General features: G+C 44.3%; 1 protein-coding gene across 2 annotated transcripts in view; it reads left to right on the top strand.

The window, feature by feature from the left end:
* The window catches only part of UGGT1 (UDP-glucose glycoprotein glucosyltransferase 1), a 75463-nt gene extending 69796 nt beyond the window's left edge, over positions 1-5667 (top strand). For both annotated transcript variants that reach the window (XM_083178434.1, XM_083178435.1), the window contains 3 exons: positions 806-922; positions 1007-1175; positions 1543-5667. In XM_083178434.1, the coding sequence (XP_083034560.1) occupies positions 806-922; positions 1007-1175; positions 1543-1568 (312 nt within the window). In that variant the 3' untranslated portion in view covers positions 1569-5667. The remainder of the gene's footprint in view (positions 1-805; positions 923-1006; positions 1176-1542) is intronic.
* The last annotated feature ends 8233 nt before the right edge of the window (positions 5668-13900 follow it).

Raw genomic sequence — 13900 nt, forward strand, 5'->3', positions numbered from 1 at the left:
ATTCATTTGTATTATTTTTTTTTTTTAAATTAGCCCGCCTCTCTGCATCCCCTCTGTGCGCATCTGATGCGATTCATCGTGGGTGCTAAACAGTACCAACGATGTGACGCTGACTTCTGCAGATGAGATTTCTCGGTACTTGTGTATTATCATGGCGCCCAAGTTTCTTACGTACGGCACCGTAGGAAAATTACATTGCATCGCATGGGCCACCAATGTAACGGCCGTGCGATGCGATTTTCCTATGTAATTTATTCACTGCTCTTTACATTAGCTATACAATTATATCATTGTATGACATATCTATATAGCAAATAGTTTAGTGAGCGCCGTGATAATACACAATTATCGATTTCTCTTATATGCAGCACGTATGATCTCCGGATCTGATCCGATGCGGGATATCATACACATGCGATTTGGGCCAGATCCATAGGAATCGGGTGAAATCGGGCCCAAATCGCATAGTGTATGGGGGGCCTTTGCGTACAGCAGGGGTAGCCAACTCCATTCCGCGAGAGCTACCAACAGTTAATGGTTTCCAGGTCTCCTCACCGAATCATTAGTGAAGTAATTAGCTCCACCTGTGGATCATTTATAATGTGTCAGTCAGTAATGAGTGCACCTGTGCCCCAAACGTGAACTGTTGGTAGCTCTCGAGGACTGGAGTTGGCTACCCCTGACATACAGCATGGAGTCTCCGATCTGGGGTGGATCCTCCTGTTAAGTGAAGCAGTTCCTATAGCGGTGTCTTACATGCTCCTGTTCCTTTCTAAGTGACATTTCCTTTGTTTGGTTTCTTTAGGATTTGCCGAATAACATGATCCACCAAGTTCCTATTAAATCGCTACCCCAAGAATGGTTATGGTGTGAAACTTGGTGTGATGAAGCATCTAAGAAAAAGGCTAAAACCATTGATTTGGTGAGCGGTTGTCTATTTAAGATGAGGAAGGGGGACCAAATATGATTTCCTTTTATACTAACTTGTATTACCGTTATTGTACAGTGCAATAACCCTCAGACTAAGGAGCCTAAGTTACAAGCGGCCGTACGCATCGTCCCTGAATGGCAAGATTATGACCAGGAAATCAAGAGACTTTACAGTCAGTTCATGGACAAGTCTTCTGGGACTCCGGTGGATCAGCCAGATGACGTTAGACATCCGAGTGCACAAGGTGAGCTGTTTGTTTGAAGTTGTACAGAAGACACCTGTAGGTTTTGTGTGGTCCAATCCTTTTATTTTATTTTTTTCAATTTTGAATAAATTAATGGGAAATTCGGACGTTTGTCCCAAAGCAGTCATGTAGAGTATCATCATCCAATTTGGATCTTGCCCAACAAGGATGGTTATTGAGTGGTGAGAGTCTACATTCAATGTTTGGTCTGCTGTACATTGCATTTGGTTAAAGTGTGGCACATAAAGTAGAGTGGTCACTAGACCTATAACTGGCTCTGTCACCACGTGTCTACAGATCAAATACGGTTAAAGCATTTGTGTGCTGTGTTCATCTTGTATTTATGTCTGTTTTATCCTTTTTCCAGATCACAAGTCACACGTGGAATTATGATCTTCAGATACCTTCGCAGAATTAGACCTACGATGTTTTTGTTTTTTAAACTCAAACTTGAGATTCATGTGAATTATGTTTTATTTTTGTTGATTTTACAGAATGTGTGCCGAACTGCTGAATGGTTTCATAAGTTGTGGTATTGGGGTATTTATAATTTTTGGTGTGACTGAATTTCTTAGGGAATGCTACTTTTTGGCCATGTTTTATGGATGCTGTACAGAAAGATTAAGGACATAAAATAGCTATTTAAGAATTTACAGCTTCCAATGTTTAAGCTAAGGGATACGTTTACCAAGTAACCGTTTTATGTAGTTTATTAAACGGCCCTATTCAATGCGGCCGGCGAGGGGGTTAAATGGCGAGGATCCCCGAAAACGACCCACCCTCGCCGTTTAACCCCTACACCGGCTGCTTACCGTATTCAACGTTCTGGGGGAAACCTTGCTGTCAGAGGACAGCGAGGATTCCCCCAAATGGCAAAGTTTGTGGCTAATGCAGGGAGCCCGCTGCATTTAGCCACGAGCCTCGCTGTTTTAGCAGCCGCATACGCCGTTTCCGCGTCGCTGTAAAAACCTAGCGAGGTGGAAACGGCGTTTGCAGGGGTTGGTCAGTTGAATACTGACCGCGCGAGCTGTGACAGCGAGAAGTCAGCACTGCTCGTTGTCACAGCTCGCAAAAAGCATTGAATACTGCCTTTAGGCTACACATTAGATGCCGCCAAAGCACAAAAATGGGTGATGTGTAGCATGTATGATGCTGTTTTACATTGGCCCTTCTGTTGTCTCTTCTGATTACACTTTTCTACCAAAGCTGCTTCTATTTAAACCAGCAACCAATCTAGGGTTTCCCAAGTAACTAGGATACAAGTATTGACTTATGTCTCGCTGCACACACTAGACAGAACAGGTATATAACCTCCAGCTTGAATGTCACCAAATAAAATGCTAATTTCTCCATCATCTTTGTTAAATGTACAAGACGTCTTAGGTGATATGGAGGAATTCAATTACTGGTGAAGATCTTTCCTGGACGAATCTATGCACCACCTGCCACACTTTATGGCAGCAGGAACTAACACAAAAGTATTCACTAGCCCTACTGGGTGTGAATCACCTGGATGCAGGGTACGTGATGTGCCGCAGTTGCTGGAGTTTCAACACCGCAGCAGCAGAAATTCATACCCTTCACTGGCAATTGAATTCCCCCTTTAGTGGCTTATTTTTCTAATAGCCAGTAGTGGACAGATGTGTTATTCTATGTCAAAGCCAGTAAGGATTCTAGTTCATAGCTATGGTGGTATCTTATGTCCTAAATCCATAAGCAGTACATAATCCTATAAGTCTGTGGTGGTGCTATAGATATGCAGAAAATAGCCAGAGGACTATAAAGATGTGGCCACGAATGAAGAAACACTGACAACAGAGGCTCCTATAGAACTGCTAGTAGTGTACAAGTGATTGCTTTGCCAGATTTTGCCGAGAGAATGTGTATCATTAGCTATAGTGCAATACACCTATAGTATAATGTGGCCAACACAGTGTAATTATGTCAGACCAGCAGACGGGTCACAATCCACCATGGCCAAACACGTATGGGATTACAATGGGGAGGATCCGGGTGCTCACACCTAGCAGTTGCAAAGTATTGCTGCAGATTCTGCATCATTTGCCGGCCAGGTGCCGCATCCAGAAGTGCATAGTAGTTGCAAATAAATAAAAATATATATCAGATCTGGCTGGTTGGAACAAAAACATGGTTATGGATGAGAGCAAATGACAGTTGACCATTTGCTTGAAAATTCTGGAAAACTGACAAACTGTCACTCATCCATAACCAGGTTTTTGTTCCAACCAGCCAGATCTGAAGATAAATCTTACTAGTGTATGGGCACCTTAAAGCTGAGTGTCCTCCAGTTACTGCAGCAAACAGTCCGCAGTGATGGATTGGAGAAGCGGTGACTGATTTATTATCTAATGGGTGGTGTGTAGTGACAGATCCAATAGCCATGCAGCGGCACTGCTGTCATTTGTGTAGCCTAGGCCAAATTAGAGTCAGTCAGTGCTGAATGGGATGTACAGTAGCTCTTTCCCCAGTCCATAGTGGCTGGGATATGTGCGAGTCGGGAATGGTTCCATTGTGGACAACTTCACTAACGGTGGCTTTTTTAAAATCTCCTGGAACCTCTGGTTTGTGCATATTGCAATTTTTATCCCAGTCTCATTATTCTGAATGTGTAAACGTGTTGGCATTTTATGTTCCCTGATTAGCAATCCTATTTTTGTTTTTCCCGTTCCTTTTATTATTCAGACCATGAAGATGTATTTATAATATGCTGATCTATAACTTACAGAAGAAGCCTACATTGTGATATTTGCTGTGTACTTTGGATAATTGCTTTGATTGTCAGTCCACAAAATGATTGGCAGCTGAATCTCCATATGTTGATAACTGTTCCATGCAGGATCTTTATTGGTTAGAACTAATACTGTAAAGCAGGTCAGTATTATTGACGCTGTATTTTACTTGTTAAATTTCCCAAGATCCTATTACATCCCTGTTTGTGTGTGTGTGTGTGTGTGTGTATATGTATGTACATATATCTGACATTTCCTAGTCTTCTCTCCTATTTATCACTCACTGTATGAGCTGTATTGTATTGACGCATAGAACATTTTAGTGTTCATTCTAGCAGCCCCCTACTTGTAAAATCCTTGCAGTTCCTCCTTCCCGCCTGGGGTGTCGCTGTCTGCTGTGGAACTTCAAGAACAGTCTGGTTTGTATGTCAATGCTGAGATACAAACAAGACTGTCATAGAAACACCACAGCAGAGAGTGACACCCCAGGCAGGAAGGAGGAACTGCAATTCCTGTACAAGGAGCGGGGTGCTAGAATGAACACTACATTTAATGCCTTTTTGTTTGTATGCTGTCAGTGGAGAGTGTCCACTGATATGTCTAAATAATATCTGTATAAATGGCACATTGTGTTAAGCATTGCATTCAGTATTTGGATAATAGGTCAACACCAAAAGGTAGACATGCACTACGTCAACATAAGTTTCCAAATTTAAAAAAAAAGAAACGGTAGTGTTCTGTGCGCAGTAGTATCGGTGCCAGGCACCAGACCCCATGTGCTCAAGCGATGACATTGACACGGTTAAAATGTGAAAAACTCATGTCAATCTTTTCATATGTTGACACTTTCCATATCGAATATATGTCTGTTTACCTTTTCCATGCCAACCAATTGACTGTTGGTCTCTGTTAACCCTTTTGATCCACACCCCTTTCTCTCAATCCTCACAAATCTGGTCACAACTTGCTAGAGAATCCTCCCCTCCATGGTGATCAATAATACATATTGGCAGCATGAATGAGGCAATACAGAAATGATGCATTATAAAGAATTGTGCACAGCCTTTAGTTCTCACCCTTGCTTCATGTTTTCAAGATGGTGGAGAACTTCTCTGTGACTTTTAATATTCTCATTTACAGTAAAATATCCCATGTATAATTTCTGCCATTTTGTGAAGTATTATTGTCTACACTCGGCGAAGGTAGCCATTTTGCAGAACCACTGGTATCACACTGGTGCCTTCCTTGTTGGTATGCTTATATGCTCATAAATATTATCCTGGCTTCCAAAAAAATGGCGTCCTCCACAGTGGTGGGCAACAAGTAGTCCTGCATCTATTAATTGCGTTAGTACCCCCTGAAACACATGATCTATGGCCTGACCTGACTAGTCATTGAGTTTGTATGTGGGATTTGTAAACCAATAAAAAATAGAATTTACTATAAAATGTCCACATTTTGAGATTGGCAATAAGCAGACATTCTCCAGTCTCTCCTGTGAGACATTTGTTTATGCATCTATGTCTACAATATATTTGTATCCTAATTAAGATTTGCAGCTGCTGTGCCCACCAAGATAGCCGTCCAGCCACATCTTGCACTGTAATCTTCCATTAATGTTGGGTTTTTACCTAGGCTGAGCGGCCAGTTTCTTACTTTTTTATAATGATTGTGTGCAATTTTTGTACTGCTTGAAATCTGGATGAGTGCATTTGATTAAAACAAAAAAAATTATGTTTTTACCGTTTGTGTCTGTGTCCCTTCTTCAGTGCAATTTCTATTTCGTTCATTGAATTTCGATTAATTTGAAGCTTGGCCAGGCAAGAAAATGTTCACATTGGGTTTTAAGAATACATCTTATGTGCTGCACTTGTGGACTCAAACATTGTAGGGTCCTATATTTAGCAAAGCAGCACATGGTAGTCTTCACTGTGTACAAATGATGTAATTGTTCTGGTAATCCTAACTGCGTACAAATGATGTCATTATCCTGGTAGTCCTCACTGCGTACAATTGTCCTTATCCTGGTAGTCCTCACTGCGTACAAATGATGTCATTATACTTGTAGTCCTCACTGCGTACAAATGATGTCATTATCCTGGTAGTCCTCACTGCGTACAAATGATGTCATTATACTGGTAGTCCTCACTGCGTACAAATGATGTCATTATCCTGGTAGTCCTCACTGCGTACAATTGTCCTTATCCTGGTAGTCCTCACTGCGTACAAATGATGTCATTATACTGGTAGTCCTCACTGCGTACAAATGATGTCATTATACTGGTAGTCCTCACTGCGTACAAATGATGTCATTATACTGGTAGTCCTCACTGCGTACAAATGATGTCATTATCCTGGTAGTCCTCACTGCGTACAAATGATGTCATTATCCTGTTAGTCCTCACTGCGTACAAATTATGTAATTATCCTTTTAGTTCTCATTGCGTACAAATGATGTCATTATCCTGGTAGTCCTCACTGTGTACAAATGATGTCATTATCCTGGTAGTCCTCACTGCGTACAAATGATGTCATTATCCTGGTAGTCCTCACTGCGTACAAATAATGTAATTATCCTGGTAGTCCTCACTGCGTACAAATTATGTAATTATCCTGTTAGTCCTCATTGCATACAAATGATGTCATTATCCTGGTAGTCCTCACTGCGTACAGATGATGTAATTATCCTGGTAGTCCTCACAGCGTACAAATTTATTTATTTATTAACCGTTTCATATATAGCGCACACATATTCTGCAGCGCTTTGCAGAGAATATTTGAACATTCACATCAGTCCCTGCCCCAGTGCTTACAATCTATATTCCCTACCACATGTCCACGCACACACAGACATTCTAGAGTTAATTTTGTTGGGAGCCAATTAGCCTACCAGTATATTTTTGGATTGTGGGAGGAAACCGGAGTACCCGGAGGAAACCCACGCAAGTACAGGGAGAATATACAAACTCTGCACAGTTAGAGCCATGGTGGGGATCAAACCCATGACCTCAGTGCTGTGAGGCAGTAATGCTAACCATTATACTGTATCATCCGTACTGCCCTGATGTCATTATCCTGGTAGTCCTCACTGCATACAGATGATGTCATTATCCTGGTAGTCCTCACTGCGTACAAATGATGTCATTATCCTGGTAGTCCTCACTGCATACAGATGATGTCATTATCCTGGTAGTCCTCACTGCGTACAAATGATGTCATTATCCTGGTAGTCCTCACTGCGTACAAATGATGTCATTATCCTGGTAGTCCTCACTGCGTACAAGTGATGTCATTATCCCGGTAGTCCTCACTGCGTACAAATTATGTAATTATTCTTTTGTTATACGGACTTTAAACCGTTCCACTTTTCATTAAATGTCCTGTGTATGTTGAAACTTGCATCAGTTTAGCAAACTTGAATTTATTATTTGAATTAAGGAAACGGTAGCTGTGAGCATAATGTTTATTTTGCCATACTTCAGTAACAATAACTAGAGTTCTCTGCATGCTTGTGTGTCTTGTGCAGGTTTTATTTATAGGGGTTTCAAAATGTTTAATTAAATGTGGCCATGCCTTGGAGGCTATCTAATTGGCAGTCTCATACAATGGAGTATATGTAATACCTCAGACACATACAGAGCCAGCTATTACATAATTTCTCCAGGGTGCGCAAATGAGTTTTCATGGGGACGCCGATGAAACCCCCCCCCCCCCCCCCACTGCTATGTGCGAACGGCCCGGCGACATTGTAAATCGCCGCGGACGTACACACAGTGGACTTGCACATGCGCACAAAAGATCATGCGCAGTCCATCAACCATCGGAACAGGCTAAATTCGGACCCATACAAATACATCAGGATGACCCCCTAAATGTGTTTATGTACAAATTATGTTCGCACCATTCTAAAGTCCAAGTCCCCTGCTCTGTGGAGCATTGCAGTAAGTTCAGGAGTCTTGGGGAGATTCAAAAGAACCTAGGCCAACGGCCATGAAGATATATATATATATATATATATATGCAGAGGATGGGTGGCACTCCCAGAAATAAACGACTCGAGAGCCCAAAACGATTACCAACGTTTCAAATGTATTGTGACATTTTTCATCAGGGTGTGAAAAATGGCACAATACATTTGAAACGTTGGTAATCGTTTTGGGCTCTCGAGTCGTTTATTTCTGGGAGTGCCACCCATCCTCTGCTGCTGTATTGGATTGCACTGTTCTCTCCTGGGAAGGCACCCAGCCTTTTTGCCCTCCGCGGAGTGCCGGCCCACCCCCCTCTTGTATATGTATGTATGTATATATATATTTATTATTTACAGGTTCTTGTATAGCGCAGCAGATTCCGTTGCGCTTTACAATAGTAGACAGTGGTAAAACAAACTGGGTAACAACAGACAGACTTGGAGGTAGGAGAGCCCTGCTGCAAGCTTACAATCTATATGTATATGTATATATATATATATATATATATATATATATATATATATATATATATATATATATATATATATATGTATATATATATGTGTATATGTATGTATATGTGTATATATATATACTAGGTGATTCATCGCGCCCTACGGGCGCTCTTCACACCGTCGTAAGGGGCTGCGCCCCCTTAATTTGTGAACGTTTGTATATGAGAAATATGGTTAGAATTGTATGAAAGATGCCCTGTATTGCAACTTAGGTGTCCGCGAATCGCGGGAGGGGGGGTCGCGGAGGGTGCCACGAATTGCAGGAGGGGGGGTCGCGGGGGGTGCCGCGAATTGCAGGAGGGGGGGTTGTGGGGGGGTGGATGCTGCGAATCGCGGGAGGGGGGTCGCGGGGTGGGTTGCCGCAAATCGCGGGAGGGGGGTTACGGGGGCGGGGTTGCGGCGAATCATGGTAGGGGGGGTCGCGGGGGGTGTGCCGTGAATCACGGGAGGGGGGGTCACGGGGTGGGGTGCCGAGAATCGCGGGGGGGTGTGTGTGTGCCGTGAATCGCGGGAGTGGGGGTTGCGGGGGGGGTGTGACGCGAATCGCCACAAGAAAAAAATCAACACAGAAAGGTCAACACATGTAAATGTTGACATAAGTGTGGCACTTCATTGGTGTCCATGTCGACACATGAGAATGAATATGAAAACATTCAAAAAATGAAAAAAAACCCTTCAAAAACTCATGTCAACCTTTTTCATTGTCGACCATAGCCATGTCAGTGTTTTCCATGTGCAATTTAATTCTGGAGCTGCCGCGAATCGCGGGGGGGTGCCGCGAATTGCGGGAGGGGGGTTGCGGGGGTGGATGCCGCGAATCGCGGGAGGGGGGGTTACGGGGCGGGGGTTGCGGCGAATCATGGGAGGGGGGGGTCGCGCGGGTGTGCCGTGAATCACGGGAGGGGGGCTCACGGGGTGGGGTGCCGAGAATCGCGGGGGAGGTGTGTGTGTGTGTGTGCCGTGAATCGCAGGAGTGGGGGTTGTAAGGGGGGGGGGGGGGTGTGACGCAAATCGCCACAAGAAAAAAATCAACACAGAAAGGTCAACACATGTAAATGTTGACATAAGTGTGGCACTTCATTGGTGTCCATGTCGACACATGAGAATGAATATGAAAATATTCAAAAAATGACAAAAAAACTTCAAAAACTCATGTCAACCTTTTTCATTGTCGACCATAGCCATGTCAGTGTTTTCCATGTGCAATTTAATTCTGGAGCTGCTGCGAATCACGGGGGGGTGCCGCGAATTGCGGGAGGGGGGGTCGCGGGGGTGGGTGCCGCAAATCGCGGGAGGGCAGGGTTCACAGGGGTTCCGGTGGGGGGTTGCCGCGAATTGCGGGAGGTGGGGGGTCACGGGGGGTGCCGCGAATCGCGGGAGGGGGGGTTGCGGGGGGTGTGACGCGAATCGCCACAAGAAAAAATCAACACAGAAAGGTCAACACATGTAAATGTTGACATAAGTGTGCCACTTCATTGGTGTCCATGTCGACACATGACAATGAATATGAAAAAATTAAAAAAATTAAAAATAAATCTTCAAAAACTCATGTCAACCTTTTTCATTGTCGACCATAGCCATGTCAGTGTTTTGCATGTGCCATTTAATCCTGGGGCTGCTGCGAATTGCGGGGGGGGGGGGGTGCCGCGAATCGCGGGAGGGGGGTCGCAGGGGGGGTGCCGCCAATCGTGCAAGGGGGGGTCGCGGGGGGGGTCTTTTTGCCGCGAATCGCGGGAGGGAGGTCGCGGGGGGGTGTTTTTTCCGCGAATCAGGGGGGTCACGGGGGAGGGTTTGCCGCGATTCGCGGGAGGGGGGGTCGCGGGGTGGTGGTTATGCCGCGAATTGCGGGAGGGGTCATGGGGGGGGTTCTTTTTGCAGCGAATCGCGGGAGCGGGGGTCGCGGGGGAGCGGGTGTTTTTGCCGCGAATCGCGGGAGGGGGGGGGGCGCGCGCGGGGGGAGATTTTGCCGCAAATCGTGGGAGGGGGGCGCTCACCTGGTGGCTGTGGAGTAGCAGTGCTGGGCAACATGGGAAGGCAGTGGGTGTCTGGCACTGTCTGTGGGCTCACTGGGCTGGTTCTCTGTCACATACCTCCCAACATGACCCTCTTCAGGAGGGACACAATGCTCTGTTTCTAGACTTCCCCTTAATGTATGATTGCCATCACCTGTTTTAAACAGGTTAATTTCTCAGAAAGGTGTTCAGCACAGATGAAGGCAATCACACATTAAGAGGAAAGTCCAGGAACAGAGCGTTATAGACACAGACACCCACTTTGAGTGACAGATGTAGCCAAATATATATAGGAGATATATATATATATATATGTGTGTAGAAATGACAGCGGCACTCACAAGTCTTGTTCAGTAGCGAATATAGACTTTATTCCAACATGTTTCGGGGATAAATCCCCGTCATCAGGGAGCAAAGTACAACAGATATCACACAGGTATATATGCACAGGACACACCCAAGACCCACCTCCACCAGTGAGAGCTCAGGCCAGCCCAGTGACCCCTCCTGTGACTCTGCGCTGATGAACATGTCCACCTGCCCAGTATCATAAATTAGGAGCCCCAGAGGCAGACTGAGCACACAATACATTTAAAAAGAGAATAATATGTCACACATGCGGCCATTATAGAAACATTAAAATAACCACTGGTATTACAACAACCAATGATACATACTTATATAAATGGTACTCATATTGTACACATATCCAAAATACAAAATAGTAAATAATCGCAACAATAAAGATTTGCAAGCATGCTATTGAAAATGGATAGCTGCAGATACGTGTTAACCTAAAAGAAACAGTGTAAGCCCAATTTCTCATTAAGGCCCTTGGGAGACAAAGTGTCTAATATCATGATCCACCGGCTTTCCATACGCAATAATATTTTGTTTCTGTCACCCCCGCGTTTAAGTGGTGGTAGATGGTCTATCAATTTAATGCGGAGGCTGGCAACAGTGTGCCCAGCCTCAGCCCAATGCCGGGTGACCAGCTGATCACTAGTGCCCATAGACAAAGCGGTACGGATCGCCATCCTGTGGTTTGCCATACGTTCACGCAATGTTGTGTCGGTTTTACCAACATATAGCAAACCACAGGGACAAAAAATAACATACACCACGAATTTCGTGGTACAGGTAAATGACATGTTTAATAGAATATTTTTTACCACTGTATGGGTGCAACTCATGATCTCCTGTTAGTAGGGAACTACAAGTCGTGCACCCGACACAGCGGTAACACCCATTGGCCTTGGTAAGAAAATGCTTTTGTTTCTGCTTAGCAACCCCAGAAAGTTCTGACACATCAAGCTTCACAAGATGGTCTCGGAGGTTAGAGCCCCTTTTATTCAGCATGGTGTGACTAGAAAGCCTGTTTAATATGCAGGGACACAACTGTATATGAAAGTGCTCCACAGGAGTCCCCGGGGACACCTTATATGTGTACAGTGTCCTCTTGAATGGCTCACTACGCTCAACACACTATTCTATTCTGACTCTATGGCCCTTATTCAGATCTGATCACAGTACAAATTTGTTCTCTGCAGGTGGGACAGATAACCTGTATAGAGAGGATTTGTGTGAGTTATTTTGTTTCTGTGCAGGGTAAATACTGGCTGCATTATTTTTACACTGCAGTTTAGTTTTCCGTTTCAACACACCCCACCCAAATGTAACTCGCTCGGCACATGTTACGTCTGCCCCCCCTGCAGTGCACATGGTTTTGCTCATTTTGAGAACAAATTTGTACTGCGATCAGATCTGAATAAGGGCCTATGTCCACTTGGATATTAAAGAATGATGGACCGGCACCAAAAAAATCCTGAAAAAACCCTGTCGACCATGGTTCCGCCGATCAGCCGGCGACTATCTTGAGTGGCAGATTCAGCAGAATGCTAAAATGTACCAAGCCACATTCCAAAAAAACATACAAAGAAAGCACCACTGAGCATCACAGCAATAGAAATAATAGTTTCAAATGCATGTAATACACACCTTACAGAACCGCATGTGTGTGTGTATAATCCCTGAGGTAAACAGAAACTGATGTATTTTGCTTATTGGTTCCAATTCTTTTACAAGGAGAAAACACAGTGCCCAGAAATCATGCCGGCTGTGTTCCTTGTTCCCATCTGGGATTAAAGCAGCATTTCCAGGACAGTATTTTCTGTCAAGGTAACCAGCGTAATGTGCTTTGTTCTGAAGTGACAGTGGTAAGACAGAACAATTATTCTCTCCTTCAGCAGCCGCGCTCCCACAATAGAAGATGGGAGACACCTAATGAGTGAAGTCTGAATTTGTCACATTCACCTAATGACTACAATACAAGTGAATTTAACAAAGATTTTCTTTAGATTGAAGTACAAAATAACTGTATTTCAGGGGATGAGAAGGAGAAAATTATAGAGTAAGGAACCTTTGAGGCTCAGTGAAGAGAAAACAATGAAGGTTTAATAGAGCTCAGCGATAAATGAATCTAAAACACAGATTGCTCTATTTATAGCTAATGAAAATCACTGAAATTTGGATTGCTGCATTAGCGAAGCAGCGAGGCTGTTACTGCTTATAGACGGTAAACATAAAATATGTTCTAACTACAGTACCCAGGGTACTTGTGTATTATCTGGGCGCCCAAGATTTACATCGTACAACATAGTTTTGGTCGCATCGCATGCGATCCGATTGCATGCGATCAAATTGGACCCGATTTTTAATTGTACAGGCACCCTGATGGGTGATTACTATGTTAAATGCACCCCCATTGTTAATGCCACCCCCACTATCAACGGCCACCCGAAGCGTGGCGAGCGCAGCGGTACGCATCCTTCAACCTTTTCATACCCCCACTATCCACATCGGCGTGGAGTTGATTTTATAGTGGGGCGAGCAGGACACTGATTACATGTGAATTAATCCGCGTCCCCTCGCTGTGCTCGCCTCATTATCTAAAATCAACTCCACGCCGACGTGGATAGTGGGGGTATGAAAAAGGTCGGAGGATGCGTACCGCCGCCCCTCGCGGGCTCGCTGCACTCGCCACGCTTCGGGTGGCCGTTGATAGTGGGGGTGGTGCTAACAATGGGGGTGCATTTAACATAGTAATCACCCATCAGGTGTACAATTTATGAATGAATGCAGACTATACGTAAATACACGGAAGCTGAGGGTTGTTCTATGGCTACATGATGCCATGGGGCAGATGTATTAAGCCCTAAAAAGAGATAAATACAAGGTTTATAAGGAGAGATAAATGTCCAACCAATCACCTGCTAACTGCCCTGTTACATGCTGTGTTTGAAAAAAGTCAGTAAGGAGCTGATTGGTTAAGTCTTAATACATCTGCCCCCATGTATGTGCACGTATGACCATGCAGCGATGTCACGACTGCTTTTTCCCAACCACTTCCCAGTAACACCTCCAAACAGCCAGTTCCTGTCAATCACTTTGTAGCAAAGACCTCAGGGTGAGTAGGATCAT

The sequence above is a fragment of the Crinia signifera genome, chromosome 3, assembly GCF_055691185.1.
Source record: "Crinia signifera chromosome 3, ASM5569118v1, whole genome shotgun sequence".
Lineage (NCBI taxonomy): Eukaryota > Metazoa > Chordata > Amphibia > Anura > Myobatrachidae > Crinia > Crinia signifera.